Source organism: Littorina saxatilis, linkage group LG5 (assembly GCF_037325665.1).
Source record: "Littorina saxatilis isolate snail1 linkage group LG5, US_GU_Lsax_2.0, whole genome shotgun sequence".
Classification (NCBI taxonomy): domain Eukaryota; kingdom Metazoa; phylum Mollusca; class Gastropoda; order Littorinimorpha; family Littorinidae; genus Littorina; species Littorina saxatilis.
This window is the reverse complement of record NC_090249.1, coordinates 4264418-4286276: the sequence shown is the minus strand read 5'-3', so window position 1 is coordinate 4286276 and position 21859 is coordinate 4264418. Positions and strand designations below refer to the sequence as shown.

At 44.7% G+C, this 21859-nt stretch overlaps 1 protein-coding gene across 2 annotated transcripts in view; it reads left to right on the top strand.

Annotated features, from left to right (window-relative positions):
• LOC138966117 (leucine-rich repeat-containing protein 7-like) overlaps positions 1-21859 on the top strand; it is a 138147-nt gene that overhangs the window by 89644 nt on the left and 26644 nt on the right. For both annotated transcript variants that reach the window (XM_070338213.1, XM_070338212.1), the window contains exon 6: positions 12024-12113. In XM_070338213.1, the coding sequence (XP_070194314.1) occupies positions 12024-12113 (90 nt within the window). The remainder of the gene's footprint in view (positions 1-12023; positions 12114-21859) is intronic.

The following is a 21859-nucleotide window of genomic DNA, read 5'->3' as shown; positions in this document are numbered from 1 at the left end:
GGACAGGTGCTGCCGTCATTGCTGACCAAGGGACACGCCAGCCAGCCTTGGACGCCACGTCTGTTCCTGTCAGTCAAGCTGCCGTCATTGCTGACCAAAGGACACACCAGCCAGCCATGGACTTCACGTCTGTTCCTGTCTGCCAAGCCGCCAGCACCCGTGACATCTCTACTGTCAACGCTGCTGTCACCAACTTCGTCGCAGGAACCACAACGACTGAGCCACGACAGCACGCGTTACCTGTCGTGGACCTCGTCGTTGGAGTCAGCGCCTCTACAAGCGCCGCTACTACCAACAACGCCACCTACGAGGCGTACGGACCTCAACGTAGAGAGGATGTCAACGCCCCCCATCACGTCGGAATGAGCGCTCCTTTCGTCCATCAGGAGCCCTTCACACCTAACTACACGACGGCTGCAACTACATCCTCCATGCGGCCTACAGCGCTGCTGACCACACTGCAGCACCCTCTCGGTGCATACACTGGTCAGCCGCCTCTGCACAACGTTGGACACTCAACGACAAGCGTCACAGGCTCTCGCCCGCCTGATCTCGACCACACAGGTTGGTCCTATCACCTACCAGAGACAAGGGAAGGTGATGAGACGCAAGAACGACACACCTGCTTCCCAGAAGAACGTCACCAACGCATGGACCACAGACGTTTTCAAGTTACCCCACCCTGTTTCCCCTATGATACCCACCTACATCCCAAACCAGAGCCTTTCGTGCCCACATTCCTGGACCCACATCAGACCACCCCCAAAGTTATTTGGGGAAACGAAAGCGCAAGGCCCCCTGCGTACATGAACTTTGACAAGGAATGTCATGCAGATCGTCCATTTGCCACCTACCCCCCGTCTGCGTACTACCAACGTCCACTTGCTACTCCTGCCAAGCAGGACACTCCTATGGACTCTCTCGCCAAAACCCTATCAGACGCTCTGATGATCAACCGTTTGCCGATGCAGGAGCCGTGCATTTTTGTTGGTGACCCTCTCCAATATCCAATTTGGAGGTCGTCGTTTTCGTTCCTCATCGAGAGACAAAACATAACCAGCAGTGAGAAGTTATTGTATCTGCAACGGTACATCGGAGGTCAAGCAAAGGAGGCCGTGACCGGCTTCTTTCTGCTAAGAGAAGGTGATGCCTACGAGAGAGCCATGGAAGTGCTGGAAAATCGGTTCGGCAACTCATACGTCGTTTCGCAAGCTTTCCGGACCAAGCTGGACGAATGGACCCCAATCAAAAGCAAAGATCCCAAGGGACTCAGAAGTCTGGCCGATTTCTTGCAGCAATGTTCCGTTGCTGCCCAGGAAGTTGGTGGACTGAGCATCCTGGATGATGCCCAGTACTTACGGAAGATCGTCGGAAAGCTCCCAGACTGGATGAGTCACAGATGGTCTAGAACAGTTGCTCGAACCAAGGTTGAAAAGAAGAGGTATCCTCTGTTCCATGAACTTGTGTCGTTCATTACCCTCGAAGCAGACATTTCTAACGACCCTGTTTTCGGCTTGACAAGTGCATCGGGGACACCAAGAAAGTTCACAACGAACCTGTCAACCCTGACAGAGGATGTCTCCGCATGTCTGCACTGTCAACTTCCGGACCATGACGCTGGGACATGTAAGGAACTCATAGTGAAGCCTCTGGTTGAGATACGAGATTTTCTGTTCAAGAACCGTATCTGCTACGGATGTCTGAGAAGCAAGGATCACCAGAGCCATCAATGTAAGCAGAAACAGACGTGCAAGAAGTGCAAGAAGGCTCATCCCACTTGTCTTCACGATGACAATTTCAAATATCAGAACAGTATGAGTGAAAACAAAGGGGCGAGTGAACACAAGAACAATTACCGTACCTCTGCTGCTGACGTTCAAGAGCCACTGTCATCGTCGATCCCTACGGTGTCTGCTCTTAAGGCCAGCGAGGAAAACAGCATCGGTTTCACGTCTATGATCGTTCCCGTTCTCGTTTCCAGTGACTCTAACCCCAACGTAGAAGTGCTGACGTACGCACTACTGGACACTATGTCCAACGCCACTTTTGTAGTGCAGTCAGTGGCTGAAGAAGTTAAAGCCAAATCGCAGCCGACTACACTCAGGGTCTCCACACTGACTGAGGACAATGCTGTGGTCTCCGGCAGGAAGTACTCTGGATTGCGTGTCCGCTCTCCTACCTCCAGTGAGTTTGTCAGGCTCCCTTCTGCCATCTCACGACCTTATCTGACCGTTGACCCCACTCATATCCCCACCTCAGAGACTGTCAAAGCTTACCCACATCTCCAACACCTGTCTCCAAAACTGCCCCCCTTGTACCCTGACTGTGAAGCAGGCCTCCTCATCGGCTACGACTGCGCTGAAGCCCTCATGCCCCTAAACGTTGTCCAAGGACTGCCATTCGCAGTAGAGACTAAGTTAGGTTGGAGCATCGTCGGCAAGGCACCGCATTCCGTCGCCTTTGATGGCATAGCCTCGTCCATGCGCGTCATCGTCAAGCCAGGATCGAGGGAAGAAGAACGTGTAGCTCACGTCTACAAGGTACAGGTGGACGAAGTCTCGTGTACTGACCCATTACATGTTATGGAAAGAGACTTTGCAAGTGACTCAGGATCCATGTCCCAGGACGATGTAAAGTTCATGAAGATCGTGAAGGAAAACGTAAAGATCAACGAAGCTGGTCACTACGAGATGCCCTTACCATTTCGACCAGAGAAACCGTCCCTCCCCGACAACAGAGGTGCCACAGTCAAACGTCTGATGGGCCTGAAACGCCAGAAAAAACGAGGGTACCGTGATGACTGCGTCAAGGTCATGACATTAATCTTGTACGGGCTGATCGTGACGTGTTTTGCCTCTAGGGCAATCCACATTGAAACCCTGGATGACATGTCAAGTGATTCCTTCATCAACGCCCTACGCATTGTTGTCTCCATGCGAGGAAACATATCACGCATTTGGTGTGACAAAGGAACGAACTTTGTAGGTGCATGCAACGAGTTCAAACTGGCATTGGAATCGGCAGATGGACCACGCCCTTTGACCCCCAACCACGTCCTTACCATGAAGTCAGGTGCCATCCTTCCGCCCCCTGGTGTGTTTGAAGATCCAGACCTGTACGCCAGGAAACGTTGGCGCTGTGTCCAGCGGATGGCAGACGAATTCTGGCTGCTATGGAAGAGCCAGTACCTTTCACTTTTGCAGAAACGTCGTGTCTGGCAACGTCCCCAGGCAAACGTACAGGTGGGAGATGTTGTTGTCTTGCATGACCAGAACTTGTGCAGATCAGAGTGGTGCATGGCTCGTGTAATCGAGGTGATGCCTGGATCTGATGGACTGGTCAGACGAGTGAAAGTGCATGTTGGAACAAAGGCTCTAGACAATCACGGCCGTCCCACTGGTGATAGTCGCATATTAGAGCGACCAATTCACAAAATGACTGTGTTAGTAGATCGTGAAAATCACGAAGACAAAGCTGTGTAGGCAAACTGAAAAAACATTGAACTTTGGAGTGTTTTTTCCAATTTGACAGTTGTTGATTGTTGCGGTTTGTTTTTATACCAGATGATGTAACGGACATTTATGGTTTAAGTGGTGCGTTCTTTTTATGCCGTCGAGTAAATGACTAGTGGCATTTAGTTGAAACGAGATGTGTTGAAACACTGAAAGTGATTGAACCGTAATATTGTTGTGTAAATGTTTTGCAACACAATGATTTTGAGTTGTAAACTTGAAATGTCTAAATCTGCGTTATTCTTCTTTTGATATAAGGAATATGTTTGTACAAAGGTTTTTGAAGTAAATTATATTAATATAATTTCCGGTGGGAGTGTGCATGCCGATGTGGCATGCATTCACCTACTTTTTGTTGTAATTACGTTTGCTCAAGTCATTGCACGATGTAAAAAGAAGTAAACCGTGTTTTTATTGTGGCACCTTGTTGTGACCCGTTTTGTGGAGCGTTAATATTTTTACGTGAAATTCACGTGCTCCTTGTTCAGTTGTTGTGACCTGGTTTTGGTCGGAGCGTCACAAACTGCGTCGTTTAGTTCTAGAACACCGTGAGATTCACGTGCTTTTTTTCGTGTCTTGATTTTGAGGTGAGCCCTGCGAATCTGCGTTGCAAGTTTTAGAATACGTGTGACTCACGTGTTTTTAGCTTTGTGATGTCAGCTAGTTCCTTGATGTTCTTTCTGTTAAATATACCGTTTTAAGTTTTGAGCATGCACGGAGTGCGTGATCGGTTACTGATTGGTTGTAAAATAGTAGTTTCACCCGATTCTGTCTTAGGAATGTTGTTGGTTGGTCAATCCGGTGACCTTTGACTTTTGAATAACTATTCCATGTTAGGTTTTTGTTTCCATAAATACCGCTGCTTGACTCCTGTCTCGTCAGTCGATCTGAGGGTTTTAGGAAGCGTTTGGTTTTGATGTAAACGTATGAAGGTTATCAAGTGAACCAACGGAGTGTTTCTTATGTTTTAACGTCAACGTAATGTTCTTGGAGACAGTTGTTTCTCAAGTGTGAATCGTTTTGTGCCCTTCGTTTGTGAGGCAACACGTTTTGGTACTGCTGGTCAACCCACACAGCGCATAAGGTAATTTTGTTGTTACTTGTTTGTGTTGTGTTTTGGTCGCCATTTTGTAATGACTTTGTGAGTTGTTTATGTATAACGTGAGTTGAAAGTCTGACTTGTTGTAGTGTTTCTTTATTGTGTGTTCAACTGTTCTAGTGTTGTGAACGTACAGCAATGTTTTGTAGACGCTAGAAAGTCGCTAATGTTTATAATGATAACTTGTGTTTTCTGTGGTTAACGAAGTTCGAAGTGAAACGTTTTCTCCGACTTTTTCAGCCTTACGTTAAAAGAATTTAGGTAAAAGAAGCTTGCGGTCTGTGGTGATCGTTTGTAAACGGGCTTATTTCTTGTAACGTTATTGAGGGAAAGTGGATGAGTAAATATCTTGTTTGTGACTTTGATTAACGCAGGAACGTTGTCGTTAGACTTTTTTGGTATGACAGTTTGCTTTGTATTCCTGGCCTGATGAGTCAACGTTTTTGTATTTTTCTGAAAGTAGCCATTTTGGTTTTAAACGTATGTATGCTAAGTTTCTTGAGTATTCTTAGTGCTTATGGTATTGTTGAACGTACGGAACGTAATTCTTTATTGTTGTTGAACGTACAGAACGTAACTCTTTATTGTTGTTGAAGGACTAACCAACGAGTGTTTGGTAATTGTAACTTTCTTGTCTGTTTGTCTTCTCCTGTCTTGTGATTGTTTATTTTTCTTGTTTTTACTTCTCGTGTCTTGTTAATGCATTTGATACTTTTGCCATGTCTAATAATTTGTTTTCTTTTCTCTTTTTCTTTCTGTTCATAAGTTTTTTACCGCATTACGTGGTACTGTAACGATATATATATACATTACTGATCCCTAGTGTCAGATGTAAAATAATAAACCAGTACTTTTGCGCGTTATCGCTTGTAACCTGTGTTTGTCATTTCGTATGAACAATATGTAGTACCAGCCTCGCTCACGAAGGCGCGCACATCAACACTGCACATACACGACAACCCGCACAAACAACAAATCGGACTCGCAATCGGCTGTGTCGAGAAACACTATCAAGCACTCCACAGCCCCATAAGCTGTTTCCTAAGTGACCAATTCACCCTCAAGGAATCTTCAGTTCCGTTAACGATCAGTTACGTTCATTGATGTTCCGTACATGTCGACTAAAGTAAATGTAATGCACACGTGTTCGTTCGCGGAATAAAAGCAATGAAGGCGGATAAGACCTACTGCCCGTGCGCACTGAACAGGAAGTGAGGGAAACCCCGTGGTTTATAAATAGACAACCTTGTTAGCTAACAGCGTTCGGAGGGGGACTCGTGAATGCCAGTTAAAATCGGAAGTTAAAGCGTAGTAGCTAAAACGGCTTCAGAATCTGAAACCACCTCAAATTCTTTTTCTTCTTGAATACCACTCCTGGGATCCCTCCCGTGCCCGCACCGTTCCTTTGGTCGGTACGGGAACGGGACCTAGAACGGTTGTGTGGAAAGGGGGTATAAGACTCGACCACTTGGCTTATGGTGGAGACAGCTGGAAGATCTCTGGATATAATTGAAGAGGAGTAGTCCTCCTTTTAGAAAATGTGTACTCTGCCTTGCAGATTACAAATTTGTGCTGTCGGGGCTGGGTAAAGCCAAAGGGGAGTGGAGGGTAAGGGGGTGGGGGTGGGTAAGCGAGGGGTAAGAGAGACGAAAGAGAAAACTGGACAGGGAAAAGTCACTGCCTGAAGTATTCAATAAAACCACTTGGCTGCTTTCATGGGGTGCCTGTATCCTCAGGAATTTGAGGATTTCTTTTATCTCTCTTTTTCTGACACCGTTCATTTAACGTCATTTTTACAGGACAGTTTTTTTCCTTTCAGTTATACGTTGTAGTAGTTTGACCTTACTGTTTTAGGACAAGTAGAGCTCGTTCACCAGTAGCAAAGACTCACTCAGTCCGTCAGTGTGCCTGAGTGTGTGTGATGGATGGGGAGGAGGCTCTCCCGTGACCGGCCACCTGCAATGTACGGACAGGTTTGCACTGGCCCAAGGGTGTCCGTTCATGAGAGGGACTGCTGTAACAGCAAAACTAGTGTGAAACATAAGTAATCAATTTATCCACTTGACTATATTCACAACAGGGACCTATCACTCTTCTTTGCATGTTTTTATGCCTACGGATTTTCAAATACTCCGCAACACATGTAACCCAAATTCAACATGTGCCCGTACAATACCGCTTCTTTTATGAAAACATTGCTTCGGCCATGTTGGATTTAATCAACCAATTTTCTTGTAAATATATTGACTACAGCCAAAGGGGGCTGGGGGTGGAGAAGGTGCCATTTAAGACGTGCACTTAATGAAACGCAATAAGCGATAGTTGCTTGGAAACCAACAGCAAGACCAGCGACCTTTTCCTTTCAAGCTGTGTTAAATATGAATAATGTGGTCATGGACCATATCACTGACACTGATATTGACATACTCATTCCATAAAGGTTGGAAAGCCGACACATACAGTAGCGACCTTTCCCTTTTAGACAGTATGGAATATAGAATCGCCAACTGTCCATCGTCAATATCGCACATTCATTCCAAGCAATAGTCGAAGTTTGGAAATAACTCTGTCAGGTTTGTATGGGTTGTCGGAAAGAGTGAATACCCTTGCTTTTAGTGGGACAAATAAATCCACACGTGCTCCTTGGCCGTGTGTTTCCGACACACCCCTCGCTTGTGATTGGCTCGTGAAATGTTTGACCATGTAAAAGCAAGGGTATTCACTCTTTCACAACCCATACAAACCCGACAGAGTTATTTTTGGAATTCGTCTTTTGAGAGACAGACAGACAGGCAGACGGACAGACGCTATGATTTAGGTTAGCCTGGTAGAGCTTCAGAGCTGTCAATGACGTGGTTAGCCTGGTAGAGCTGTCAATGACGTGGTTAGCCAACAGGTGTAGAGTTGGATTAACAGGTAAACACCTTGATAATCAGAAGGCGTGTCTGTTGTGGAGCGGCGTTCTAGACAGTTCCATTGCAAAACACACACACACACACACATACAGACACAGACACACACACACACACACAGACAGACAGACAGACAGACACACACACACACAGACAGACACACACAGACGCACAGACAGACACAGACAAACACACACACATACGGACAGACAGACACACACACACAGACACACACACACACACACACACACACACACACACAGACAAACACACATGTGCAGACACACACAACTTGATTTGAGATTTTTCCTCTTGTTCCCTGTTGTTCTAAGTCAATGTGACCATGACAAGTGACAAAGCACATTATCTACAAGCACATTGTTTACATTTTTAGAGCTTACACTGGTGACCAGTTTCACTATGCTAACATCAAAACGTGACTCTTAGCTTGTTGCGCAGATCAACGCTTGCTGTATTATATTTTTAACATTTAGGCTGGGATTACGAAACTTTTACACATCCGTTGTTTACGTGTTAGAAGATTCTTGAAGATTAGAAGTATCGACTCCTTGTAGCATGTTTTAGAACATAGTGTAAAAGGGGGAGGGAAGGTGGTGTAGGACTGCGTGTGTGTGTGTGTGTGTGTGTTGGGGGGGGGGGCTTGTGGCTGTGTGGGTGGGTGCCTACTAACGCATACAGGCGTAATTAATCGGAAATCTGTTAATTCTTCTGAGGAACAGCACACCACTTTTTAACTACATTGCCTAGAAATTAAATTCCTCAGCTCCCTACTCCTTTTTCAGTTCAGAATGAGTGAGTCCTGTGTACTAATAAATACATTAATATAAAATTAGGTCACTGTCTCATAAATCCCCAACCAAACATTATGGGAGACGCGGTGCTGTTTTGAACGGCGGTTTACACGTGTGAACGCACATTTTGTTCATCATTCTCTACAACTTGTTTCCCCCTCAAGCTATACGGGTAGAAACCCCTGTGGTGCTAACGAGGGGGGATAGTCTAAGGGAGGGATTAACGCTGTCAAAAGACACATCCCCCTATCTAATGACAGGATTAACAGACACTGGGATAGCTGAGATTCAGGGCTGAATACGGCCAGATGGGGGTCTTATTACATACAGGTTAGGGGGCTGGTACCATATACTAAAATTTTTACTGTATGTAGCTGCGTGCAACCCGTACCAGGAAACGGTTGTGAGCCATCATTTCTGGCCCGCTGCTGCAAGGTTGTGCACTTCTGTGTAAAATGAATTGGGCACGGTTATCATGAATCTTATTTTCATTTGGACATTTTCTTAGGTACATGTTGTTGGAGAAAATAACCTCATGCTACACACGCACACACACACACACACACTGACACACACTGACACACACACACACTGACACACAAACACACTGACACACACACACACACACACACACACACACACACACACACACACACACACACACACACACACACACGCTCGCGCGCGTTTGCTTCGTCCATTTGGAAGCGACAACATTCCCAAATAAGTGACACAGAAAGCATTCAGGCTGGTTTTGTGTGTGTGTATGTGTGTGTGTGTGTGTGTGTGTGTGTGTCACTGTGTGTGTGTCACTGTGTGTGTGTGTGTGTGTGTGTGTGTGTGTAACTGGAAGCTTGAACAGAACAGTGAATGCTGCTGTGGTGGTTTCCATGACAAGGAAGATACCTTTAAATGAATTTATTTGCAACACCATGCAGCGCGTAGAATACAGCTAGTTGCATGCAGCTTTGCTGTGTGTACCAGCCCCCTAAGGCTCAGAGAGAGAGAGAGAGAGAGAGAGAGAGAGAGAGAGAGAGAGAGAGAGACAGAGAGAGAGACAGAGACAGAGAGACAGAGACAGAGAGAGAGAGAGAGAGAGAGAGTTTTGTACAGTCGCTTCATGGGGGGAAAGCCTGGCCTATATTTATAACATAATCTTATTGTGTCAGACTTCTTGGACAAAGAATTCTTGGACGAAACGCGTCAAGGGTGCCCAAAAGCTGATTATAACTTTCTTTCCATCTGGTTTGAAAGACGAGAGGTTTGGTCGGGAGGGGTTCATGTTTCATAGGATTTTCTCGTATGAATGACAGCAACGCAGCAGTTTCTGACGTTCTGTTTCCAGTTGTTATTATGATAAGGTATTCTGGGCGCCTTTGTGAAAGAACAAGTTGAAGACATGCATGACAAAATTTGAACTTTATGATCGTAATCTCACTTTAACCGCTCGGATGTTTGAAAAGAGTTGGCCTTTCTGGTACACTTCATATTCATTATCATGGATATGGCGTTGTAGGCGTAATTTGCCCTAACTTTTTCAATCCAATCTGTGATCAGAAAATCTAAACACAAACACCACACACACACAAACGCACGCACATACGCACACAAACGCATATGTACACACACACGAACGTATGCTCGCACGCACGCACGCACACACACACGCACGCACACACACAAACAGCACACGCGCACACACACACACACACCTACACACACACGCACACACACACACCCACACATACACACAAACACACACACACATACCTAGACACACACACACACACACCTACACACGCACACACACACACGCGCACACACACACGCACACACACACGCACACACACGCACACACACACGCACGCACACACACACGCACACATACACACACACACACATACCTAGACACACACACACAAACAAACAAACACACAAACACAAACACAAACACACACACAAACACACACACAAACAAACAAACACACACACACACAAACAAACACACACACACACACACACACAAACACACACATAAACACACACATAAACACAAACACACACAATTATACACGGCAAGCTATGATTAAGCACCATGCGTACCAGTTTCTTGCACTACCGATTCCACGTGTCAAAAACAGCGTTTTGCAATTAGCGTGCTCTGTTTGGCCCCATATGTTTGCCGGTGCTGTGAGCATACAGTAATTTGTGTGTGGAAAATGGGCAAATGTAAACTGCAGACTATCGATTTTGTGGGGATATATCCCGGGTACCTGCTTAAATGAGAGGCAGGCAGTGTGTAGTTTTGCATGAACAGACAGAAAAAGAACATAGCAGTTATGCAGCCAAGCACAAAGAATGCAGGTGACGGGGAATAAAACCAGAGAAGGCACACCGGCATAGTCGCAAAAATCTTTTTCATGTTTTGGTAAACATCAAAAATGTTTTCAGTGCCCACATACAATATCAATAATAATGCTTGGGGAAATGTCGCATGAATATAATTATTCTGTTTGAATAACTATTTGAGGAAAACAAATGGCAATTAAACATGTACTAAAAAAGATAGTCCCTCCTTGCGCACATATACGTGTGTGTGTGTGTGTGTGTGTGTGTGTGTGTGTGTGTGTGTGTGTGTGCGTGTGTGTGTGTAAGGTGTGTGTGTGTGTGTGTCAGTGTGTGTGTGTGTGTCAGTGTGTGTGTGGTGTGTGTGTGTGTGTTTGTGTCATGTTTGTGTGATGTGTGTGTGTGTGTGTGTGTGTGTGTGTATGTGTGTGTGTTTGTGTGTGTGTGTGTATGTGTGTGTGTGTGTGTGTTTGCGCGCACATGAAACACAAATTTTGTCTCCAAATGTCAATCGGTAACCGTTGACAACTGTTTGAGACGATGAACAGTTGTTAACTTTCCTGCGTAACCTGTATGTGACCAGTGTTGAGTTACAATTTGAAAACTCGAAGCATTCTTAGTTCGGTTTCTTTTTGTTTGATTTCGTTCTTAGTCGGCCATTCCTGTTTTTTCTGTGTCGATATTTGTATGTTTTCTCTCATTTATGAATTCTTTACTAAATATACTTACCAAGTTTGGCGTCAACGTTATTTCCTTTTATTATCATTGTAATTATTGTATCCCTATTTCCGTTTGAATACGATGTGTGTGCAGTTTCTTCCTGCTACTTCATCGTTCAAGTGCAATGCAAATATTTGGCTTCAAATGTAGCAAACATAACCGTTAAGTGTTCAGTTGACTCAGTGTGTTTTTGTGCCTCTCGCCAGCGAGAAAGGATTTGTGCGGTTTTATGCCGTAGGTAAACATTGTGTGGGGACTTGTGAAATGATGTGTTGGCGAAATCATTCGGTTTTCTGTTTACTCTGTCAATTGTTTTCTTGGTTTTTTTTCCATTTCACTCTGTTTGGCTCTTTCTTTTTTTTCTTTCTTTTTGTTTTCTTCTTTTTACTTAATTTGCATACCGCATTAAAGTGTGTTGTGTGTATGGGGGGGGGGTATGTGTGGGTGTAGGTGTGTGTGTGTGCGGGTGTGTGTATGTGTGCTTCTGAGCCTGAGAGCATGCTGTTATATGTACGTGCATATGTATGCGTGCGTACGTTTATCTACTAATCGAAGAGATGCAAGTTACCTGAGAGAGTTAGATTGTAAATTGACGACTGATGAATGTGTATTTTACCTGCAGGTTACCTGAGGGGTTTACACAGCTGCAGAACCTGACACACCTGTGCGTCAACGACACTTTCCTCGACTACCTGCCCGGAAGTTTCGGCAGGTGAGTTTGCCGCCACTTACTGTCGCTTGTTGACGCACGTCAAATCCTGCTTGTCAATCCGACTTTTATGTCTTTTCTTTCCTCTTTATGCCACCCCCCCCCCCCCCCCTCCTGTCAGACAACGCCATCTTTGAAAATGCCTTTGTTGTTGTGGGGTTGGTTTTTACTTCCACATGTCACTAGTGCAAGTGACATTCAGTAGTTTATCGCCCCCCCCCCCCCCCCACCACCACCCTTACTTCCTCCTCCTTTTAGCCTCATGAAATAACTGATATCATTGTATGTAGCACTATTTCATCATTACTGTGCAAGGTATTCTCGAAAGCAAACAATTGACAACAGACTTAAATATTGTTTCAAGTTGGTCAGTGTGTGTCTTGATGTAGTTCATGAATGCAATGAAAGTTCATAGATTGGGACAAAACATATTTGACTGCATGGAAATCACCAAATTTAAACGTTTCTTACAACAATTAAAAAATACATTTACAAAAACTAAGAGGAGGAGAGAAAGCACTGTCACGACTTCGGGAACCTTTTTTCCCTAGATTAAAACATATATAATTTATATTATATAGGAGTAACATTTCGTGAAAACCAAATGGGGCGAATATTTGCATGGTTGTAGGGTCAAGCTAGATACTGCTTGGTCAGTTAGATTGTTTTTCATCTGTAAAATGAAAGCAGTCCGCATTTTTTGTTTACACCCTGGAGTGTATAGGGTTCACTCTGTCACGCTGTCTGTTTGTTTGTTTGTTTGTGTGTGTGTTTGTTTGTTCGTCCTTCTGTCCGCAGGTAGATCTGTTGTGTTCATTGGTCGATTGAGCTGAAATTCGATGTGTACTTTGGAAAGTATGGTACATGCGATTGTTGCAAAGGCCATAAGCACTCAAGCGAAATCTCTTCCCTACTTTTCAAATGTCTTCAACTACCTTCATTTTCTGTTTATCTTCATCCCCAGGCGTCATGTTGCATTAACTCATGAAGTTGGACTGTTTCCTTTCCTGTTTGCACCCCCCGCGGGTTAGGGGGAAGAATTTACCCGATGCTCCCCAGCATGTCGTAAGAGGCGACTAACGGATTCTGTTTCTCTTTTTATCCTTGTTAAGTGTTTCTTGTATAGAATATAGTCAATTTTTGTAAAGATTTTAGTCAAGCAGTATGTAAGAAATGTTAAGTCCTTTGTACTGGAAACTTGCATTCTCCCAGTAAGGTAATACATTGTACTACGTTGCAAGCCCCTGGAGCAAATTTTTGATTAGTGCTTTTGTGAACAAGAAACAATTGACAAGTGGCTCTATCCCATCTCCCCCCTTTCCCCGTCGCGATATAACCTTCGTGGTTGAAAACGACGTTAAACGCCAAATAAAGAAAGATTTCCTGTTTGCTTGTACAGTGTAATCCCCCTTTTAACACCTCAAACAAATGTGAGAAAATCAGGTCTTAAAAAGGAGGGAGTCTTACATTGGGAGCACATTTATCAATCAATCAATATGAGGCTTATATCGCGCGTATTCCGTGGGTACAGTTCTAAGCGCGGGGATTTATTTATTTTTATTTTTTTATTTTATGCAATTTATATCGCGCACATATTCAAGGCGCAGGGATTTATTTATGCCGTGTGAGATGGAATTTTTTACACAATACATCACGCATTCACATCGGCCAGCAGATCGCAGCCATTTCGGCGCATATCCTACTTTTCACGGCCTATTATTCCAAGTCACTAGGATATTTTGGTGGACATTTTTATCTATGCCTATACAATGTTGCCAGGAAAGACCCTTTTGTCAATCGTGGGATCTTTAACGTGCACACCCCAAAGTAGTGTACACGAAGGGACCTTGGTTTTTCGTCTCATCCGAAAGACTAGCACTTGAACCCACCACCTTGGTTAGGAAAGGGTGAAGAAAATTGCTAACGCCCTGACCCAGGGTCGAACTCGCAACCTCTCGCTTCCGAGCGCAAGTGCGTTACCACTCGGCCACCCAGACCAGAGGTTATGGACAGAAAGACTGAAAAAGCACGGTCTTTACGGTAAGGGAGTCTTACATTGGGGGGTCTTAAAAGGGGGTGTCACTGTCCAGGCAGTATGTGCCAGAGACAGTGGACTGTACACTTCAGTCTCTGTATGTACCCTACGAGTGAGTCAAGTGTACGAGGGAAATGAACGTGTTGTGGCGTGCGTGTCACAATTCCAGTTTGCCGGGTGGATAATGCTGCCTGATACCCGTGTATACCCGTGTTTGTCCCCTCCTTACTTTAGGGGGGTAGAGGGGCCCTAGACGTCCCGCGGGTAGTGATGTGACTTTTGCTTGTTGGCCTTCAGTCTTCAAGTCTGTGGGCTCTTCGCTGCGATGTTGAAAAAGGCTACACCAGGATTATGTTGGCTTGGTCGCTAGTCATAGTCAGTTTACACAAAGTGTGTACGTAGTTAGTGTTTTACACCCAGCTTTTAAAACAGTTACTTTCACCCTTATCTGCATTCATCCGTTGCCATCTCGGATTTGTATAGGGTTTAAAAGTTTGAAAGAGTAAACCGACGGGCGCTGTGGCGTGGTGGTAAGACATCGGCCTCCTAATCGGGAGGTCGTGAGTTTGAATCCCGGTCGCTGCCGGTGGGTTAAGAGTGGAGATTTTTTCGATCTCCCAGGTCAACTTATGTGCAGACCTGCTAGTGGCTTATCCCCCTTCGTGTGTACACGCAAGCACAAGACCAAGTGCGCACGGAAAAGATCCTGTAATCCATGTCAGAGTTCAGTGGGTTATAGAAACACAAAAATACCCAGCATGCCTCCTCCGAAATCGGCGAATGCTGCCTAAATGACGGGGTAAAAACGGTCATACACGTAAAACTCCACTCGTGCTAAAAACATGAGTGAACGTGGGAGTCGAAGCCCATGAACGAAGAAGAAGAAAAGAAGAAAGAGTTAAATACCCTTGCTTTTTTTCTCTGACAAATAAAGTCACCTGTCAACGTGTTTCCGACACACCCCTCGCTAGTGATTGGCCCCTCCAATGTTTGTCCGAGTAAAAGTCAAGGGTATTCAGTCTTTCACAACCCATGCGGACCCGACAGAGTTATTTTCACAATTCGTCGATTGTCTTTTGTTTTCTGCATTTTATTTCTTTGCAAATATGAAAATAGTGTAGCACGTTAGGTGAAAGAACGAGAAACGATCAAATGTTACCAGTTGCTTGCAATTTCCCCAAGAGGAACATCGCCCTTTTCTTGCCAGAAAGGCTGGCTTGACTTGATTCAGACACTTTCACTACGCTTTCTCTCAACTTCTAATTCACAAGATAGAACCAGCTGGTGTGAAAATTCGCAAGGTGGTGAGATTTGTCACGAATCTTGACGAGAACTGTACAAAAGCTTTGCACTGGGTCTTCGTTTGCCAACCAAACCACGGAAGTTTGGGTGGCAGTGAATCCCTTCATCTGTCTCGCCTTTATCCCAGACACGTTTTCTAATCTTAGGAATAGCGTTGTGTGTGTTGAGAGTATTGTTCTGTGTGGTGGCTGTGGCCTCTGTGGCTTTGTTGTGAAGATGATAGGAAAAGAGATCAAAAGAAGCGGCATGTACCCGTTTAGTCACACTAAGTGACGGGTATATGAGTAAATGGGGTGGATTTGGGTCTCTTTTGGAAATCATGATCCGTTGGATGTTTTTTTTTGGCCTGGTCTTTTGTTGGCGTTGAATTCTTTCTTACGGCCAACAGATTCTTCTATTTCTTTGGTTCAGAGTTTTTACAGATCTGACGCTGAAGTAACAAAAGCTGCCGACGTATATTAAGCAGCGGCACCAATAAAAATAATAAAAAGAACCCACAAAACAAACGAAATACAAACGAGATGTTCTGCCTTTTCTGACTTGAAACAAACGTACAAGGCTGTGCCCAAAGTATAAATAGAGAATACTACATGGCTTGCTGTGTCGTACCAGATTTACACGAGTTGTTTTTTTAAATATTGAACTGCGAGCGAAAGCGAGCTGTTCACTATTTGAAAAAGCAACGAGTGTAAATCTGGTACGACACAGCAAGCCATGTAGTATTCTGTTTATCCTACATACTGTACTTGCGTGTATTTTACTGAAAATGTCCTGCATTCGAGGCAGCTAAATTGAAGACGCTTGTTTTGGAACCTCGATCTCTTCTAAAGCCTCGTGCAATCTATTACGTCAAAGCAAAGAAACGTCACTCTGAAAGTTTGGCGTGACGTGTTAGTTCTAAAGATTCATCGAGGGTAATTAGCGAGCGCAATTTGTGTTTCTATAATGACGTTTGTCTCGGTGACTTTGGCATCATAAGCAGTGGAAAAACAGGTCCCTGCCAGACTTGCTTGACATGACCTCATTTACATGATATACACACGTGTGATTTGAACGATTATTATCTCACGGGTGTCTCTCTCACGTATGTAGGATAAAAAAAATACACCTTCATTGACGTCAAAGGCATGTGTAAAGTAAATGAGTCAATGACACCTGCAGCTGCTCTTTACTGTCTCCTCATACACTCAAACTACCCTTTGAAGACCGCCCACAGTTTTGAGAAATTCAGGTCTTAATATTAATTTAGTCTTAAATTGGAGGTACATTTTCAGACGCTGTGAACAGAATATCTTTAAGGTTTTTATTTGTAAAGTATTTAAGGGGGTAGTGGGGGGGGGGGGGGGGTCGGGGGGATAAAGGGGAACTTTCACTGTCATTACCTTCTACGCTGCGAAGGTTCCACTCTCTGGCCCACAATACCATTGAGGACGTGAATTGATTTCTTCGCCATCACGAAAGCGGTTGTAAATTCGCACGTCACAAAGTCGTTGAATGAAATGCTGCATCCGTATACGGTTGTCGAGATGTGCACACAATAAACATCTACACGGAAGGTTTGCGTTGTTGATCTCGTGCTGATGTCAGGGAATTTTGTTTGTATGAACACAGCTTGTAGAGAAAGAGGTCTGGCATACCATTAGCGAGAAAATGTAGCTTTAAGTTGTATTCTTAAAGTGGAGACTTCTATTCTAAACACATGTCTTTTTCTTCCCAACGGAAGTTTACACAGATTCTAGAGAAAGACTGAGGTCTGGCGTACCCTTAGCGGATAAAGTGAAATATATTCTGGAAGTGTAGACTTTTATTCTAAAAGTCTGGATTTCTATTCCAAACACACACGTCTTTTTCTTCCTAACGGAACTTTTTCTTCCCAACGGAAGTTTACACAGCTTCTAGAGAAAGAAAAGGGAAACGTGTAATTTATTCTGAAATTGTAGACGTCTATTCTAAAGGTGTAGACTTGTATTCTAAACACACAAGTCTTCTCTCTTCCCAACGGAAGTTTACCCACAGCCCGCGAGTGTTCCCCACCGTATTCACTTGCATCCCGCCATGGCTTTTTAATGGCCACTTCACGCTCATCGAGTCTCCGAATACAGAGCACAAAATGAAAAAGCTGCATTTGCATGTCAAAGGCTTTCTAACGAATGTGTGGAGAGAAGGAGCCTTTGCACGCCGTTAGGTTGACAATTACAGCTCTCACTTGACACGGGGAACATTTTTTTATTGGCATGTCAAGCATATTCTTGAGACGGTGAGCGTCTTGGCGAGGAGAATGGCAAAGAAAGCGATCTCTTCTCTGGAGACACACTCTGGTCGGGTCGCAGGTGTGTTGCGGGTTCAAGGACTATTCTCTCCACAGGAACTCGGAATAAGATTTTAAGTTACTGATGGTTTAATTTGGCCTCGTTAGCTTGGAGGCTTTGTAGTTCGATTATTTGTATCGTGTATTCAGACTCACGCGGTGTATGACACATTGTGGAATATTACTGTGAATTTCCCGGGTTCGTTAGGAAAGACGACAGGTGTTGTAACAGAAAAGGCCATAGCAAATTTATAGACTTGAATAAGAATGACAAGTTTCAGTGTGTATTGTTCGAGGTACGATCTAAATTAAAAAAAATTAACAAAGGAAAACAACATAAGAGCACGTCATTGCAGACAACACCTTGGGGTTGGAGGGGGAATGTGTGTGTGTGTGGGGGGGGGGCAAGGGAACACTTATAGCATTGGAACAAATTGTGAGTTTCTTAGTGTGTACCGCTTCTATTGAAGGGCGTCTATACAGGGCAAACTGAAAGTACGAACTACGAAGCTTGAAAGTCATGATCCCATAGGAAACGTTGGCACAGAGATTGTGGTCGTCATTTGCAAGTCAGATTTGTCTCGTCGCGATCCGCAGCGAGCAGCGAAAGGCTTTTCTTGCCGGAAGTGGGGCCATCAAATCACTGCTAGAAATTCTCCCTTCCGGTCACACCCCCTACTTTGCCCCTTTTCCTCTCAAGGGCACAGGCCTTCCCATGAAAGCGTTTTTTTGCTCACCAACCTCCCTCCACTTAAATACGTACCAAAAAATCAACATACTGACTGTTTTCAGTTCAAAGTGGGCACTTTTTGTATGAATTAATTGATCAAATTGACACTCGTGGCTTTTAAGAAATGTATTGATTAAACTAATTGCCACTCTGCACAGTAAGCATCCAGGTTGTTCATTATCGGTATGTGACCAAGTGGAGTGTACTAAAAGCCTGGCCACATCCAGGTTGTTCCGTATCGGTATGTGACCAAGTGGAGTGTACTAAAAGCCTGGCCACATCCAGGTTGTTCCTTATCGGTATGTGACCAAGTGGAGTGTACTAAAAGCCTGGCCACATCCAGGTTGTTCCTTATCGGTATGTGACCAAGTGGAGTGTACTGAAAGCCTGGCCACATCCAGGTTGTTCCTTATCGGTATGTGACCAAGTGGAGTGTACTGAAAGCCTGGCCACATCCAGGTTGTTCCTTATCGGTATGTGACCAAGTGGAGTGTACTAAAAGCCTGGCCACATCCAGGTTGTTCATTATCGGTATGTGACCAAGTGGAGTGTACTGAAAGCCTGGCCACATCCAGGTTGTTCCTTATCGGTATGTGACCAAGTGGAGTGTACTGAAAGCCTGGCCACATTCAGGTTGTTCCGTATCGGTATGTGACCAAGTGGAGTGTACTGAAAGCCTGGCCACATCCAGGTTGTTCCTTATCGGTATGTGACCAAGTGGAGTGTACTGAAAGCCTGGCCACATCCAGGTTGTTCCTTATCGGTATGTGACCAAGTGGAGTGTACTGAAAGCCTGGCCACATCCAGGTTGTTCCTTATCGGTATGTGACCAAGTGGAGTGTACTGAAAGCCTGGCCACATCCAGGTTGTTCCTTATCGGTATGTGACCAAGTGGAGTGTACTGAAAGCCTGGCCACATCCAGGTTGTTCCTTATCGGTATGTGACCAAGTGGAGTGTACTGAAAGCCTGGCCACATCCAGGTTGTTCATTATCGGTATGTGACCAAGTGGAGTGTACTAAAAGCCTGGCCACATCCAGGTTGTTCCTTATCGGTATGTGACCAAGTGGAGTGTACTAAAAGCCTGGCCACATCCAGGTTGTTCATTATCGGTATGTGACCAAGTGGAGTGTACTAAAAGCCTGGCCACATCCAGGTTGTTCATTATCGGTATGTGACCAAGTGGAGTGTACTAAAAGCCTGGCCACATCCAGGTTGTTCCGTATCGGTATGTGACCAAGTGGAGTGTACTAAAAGCCTGGCCACATCCAGGTTGTTCATTATCGGTATGTGACCAAGTGGAGTGTACTAAAAGCCTGGCCACATCCAGGTTGTTCATTATCGGTATGTGACCAAGTGGAGTGTACTAAAAGCCTGGCCACATCTCAGATGGTCAGCCCAATTGTTTACACGGGAGGGACTATGCCTTTAGTTCTGTGTCTCCTCAACCGCGCCCCCAACGTCCCCATACCTTCTTTGTAATCCTCCTCTCTCCCCCCCCCCCTCCCCCCCCCCCCCCCCCCAATCTTCTCGAGTCAGACCGTTATATTCTACCTGTGTAATGCGATCTTTGTTGGGATACGAAGGCAACGTCAGTCAGGTTGAAAGCCGGCTCGAAAAGAATAGATTAGCTCCCTTCTCCGTCCCATGAGAGTGGTGGGACCGTACAAGTCATTGTCTCAATGTCACGGAATGCATTGAAGGACGCTGACATACAGTTCAAAAGTCGATTTGGCTTTCTTACGCTGAATTATATTTGGTTGTCACCTATTAAGTTGTTTTTGTTGTTGTTGTTGTTTTTTGTCTTGTCACTGACATGGACTGTTTCAGGAGCCATATTGTTTCCTTCAGTATGGGAACAGTGAATCTAAACGTGAAGACAAGTACTCTGTCCATCTTTAAATAAATGTTCAGGCCATATTGCAGAACTGTATGTCAGCCCCCCCCCCCCCCCCCCACCACCACCGCCACCACCACCCAACCATTGCATGCTTAGTCATTGTACAGTGTTCGGCATGGTTACTTTAAGATTTTCATCGATTTTCGCTTGTGGTAATTTCACGTTTTTAGAGATTGAAAGTATTTTTAGAAGACTTTGTAGCATACATCGCAATATTTTGTCAACTGCAGTATATGGAATCCAACTTGTGTTATGGATAAATATTACCCGCTTGCAGCTGATTTCAGGAAACGTGAACAATATGCGCAGTAATATATATGCGCAGACTTTGCATAAGTCTCAAGCCGTGGTGGAAGACTGTTGGTTTTGAAAGCACACGAATCATGCCCTTTCACAGGAGATCAGTCTGTCATGATTTTCAAAGTGTCGCTTGTCCAAAAGTGTGGGTGCCGTGGTAGAGGAAGAATACTTTAAAACCTGTTTTGTATTGTCATAAATTTTTAACACTCTTCGGCGTTACCGCTGACAGAGGAAGTGAGGATTGATTTAAGGGCCGTCAACCGGGGCATTAAAAATATGTCGTCTCGCCATTTGTATGAACTTGACACTGATCGCCATACAGGCTGTTGTGTTGGAGGTGAAACGTGATAGCCACGTTGCTGGTTTTAAAGTGACTTTCCTCGCTGGCAAACTGTTTTAATTCTCTTATGAAATAATTTCTCAGTCTAGGTGATATTAATATGATAAAGCTGTGGTATATTGATGTGCGTGTGTAATTTGACTATGACTGGCGCTGGAGTGAAATCATGAAACGATAGGAACAAGAAGTGTGTGTGTGTGTGTGCGTATGGGGGGGGGTGTTGCGCGCGCGCGCGTGTGTGTGTGTATGTATGTGTGTGTGTCTGTTTGTCTGTCTGTCTGTCTGTCTGTCTGTGTCTGTGTGTTTGTGTGTTCAAGGAACGTGGGTGACATCTGACAAGTTGTAACAAAAGCTAATCTCGACTCAGTGTACTTACACTACACCGCCGTCAGTCAAATAGTCCCAAAACTGCCGACAGGAAAACGAAACAGTCTTGTATTCATTATTACACCCCCGGTATAGGGGTGTGTATAGGATTCGGTCGATGTGTTTGTTTGTGTGTTTGTGTTCGCATATAGATCTCAAGAATGAACGGACCGATCGTCACCAAACTTGGTGAACAGGTTCTATACATTCCTGAGACGGTCCTTACAAAAATTGGGACCAGTCAAACACACGGTTAGGGAGTTATTGGTGGATTAAGATTCTACAAGGACTTATAGAGGGACATATTAATGGTCAAAGGGAAATAACCTTCTCAGTTGGTGGCAGTGAGAATGGTAAGGACGAAGGTGTTTTTCCTACCTCGGAGGAATTTCTTGTTGTTTCTGGTCTTCAATTTCACGCCTGTGGTTGGTATTCTTCTATCTTCTTTTGTCTCGTGGGTGCCCGTTGG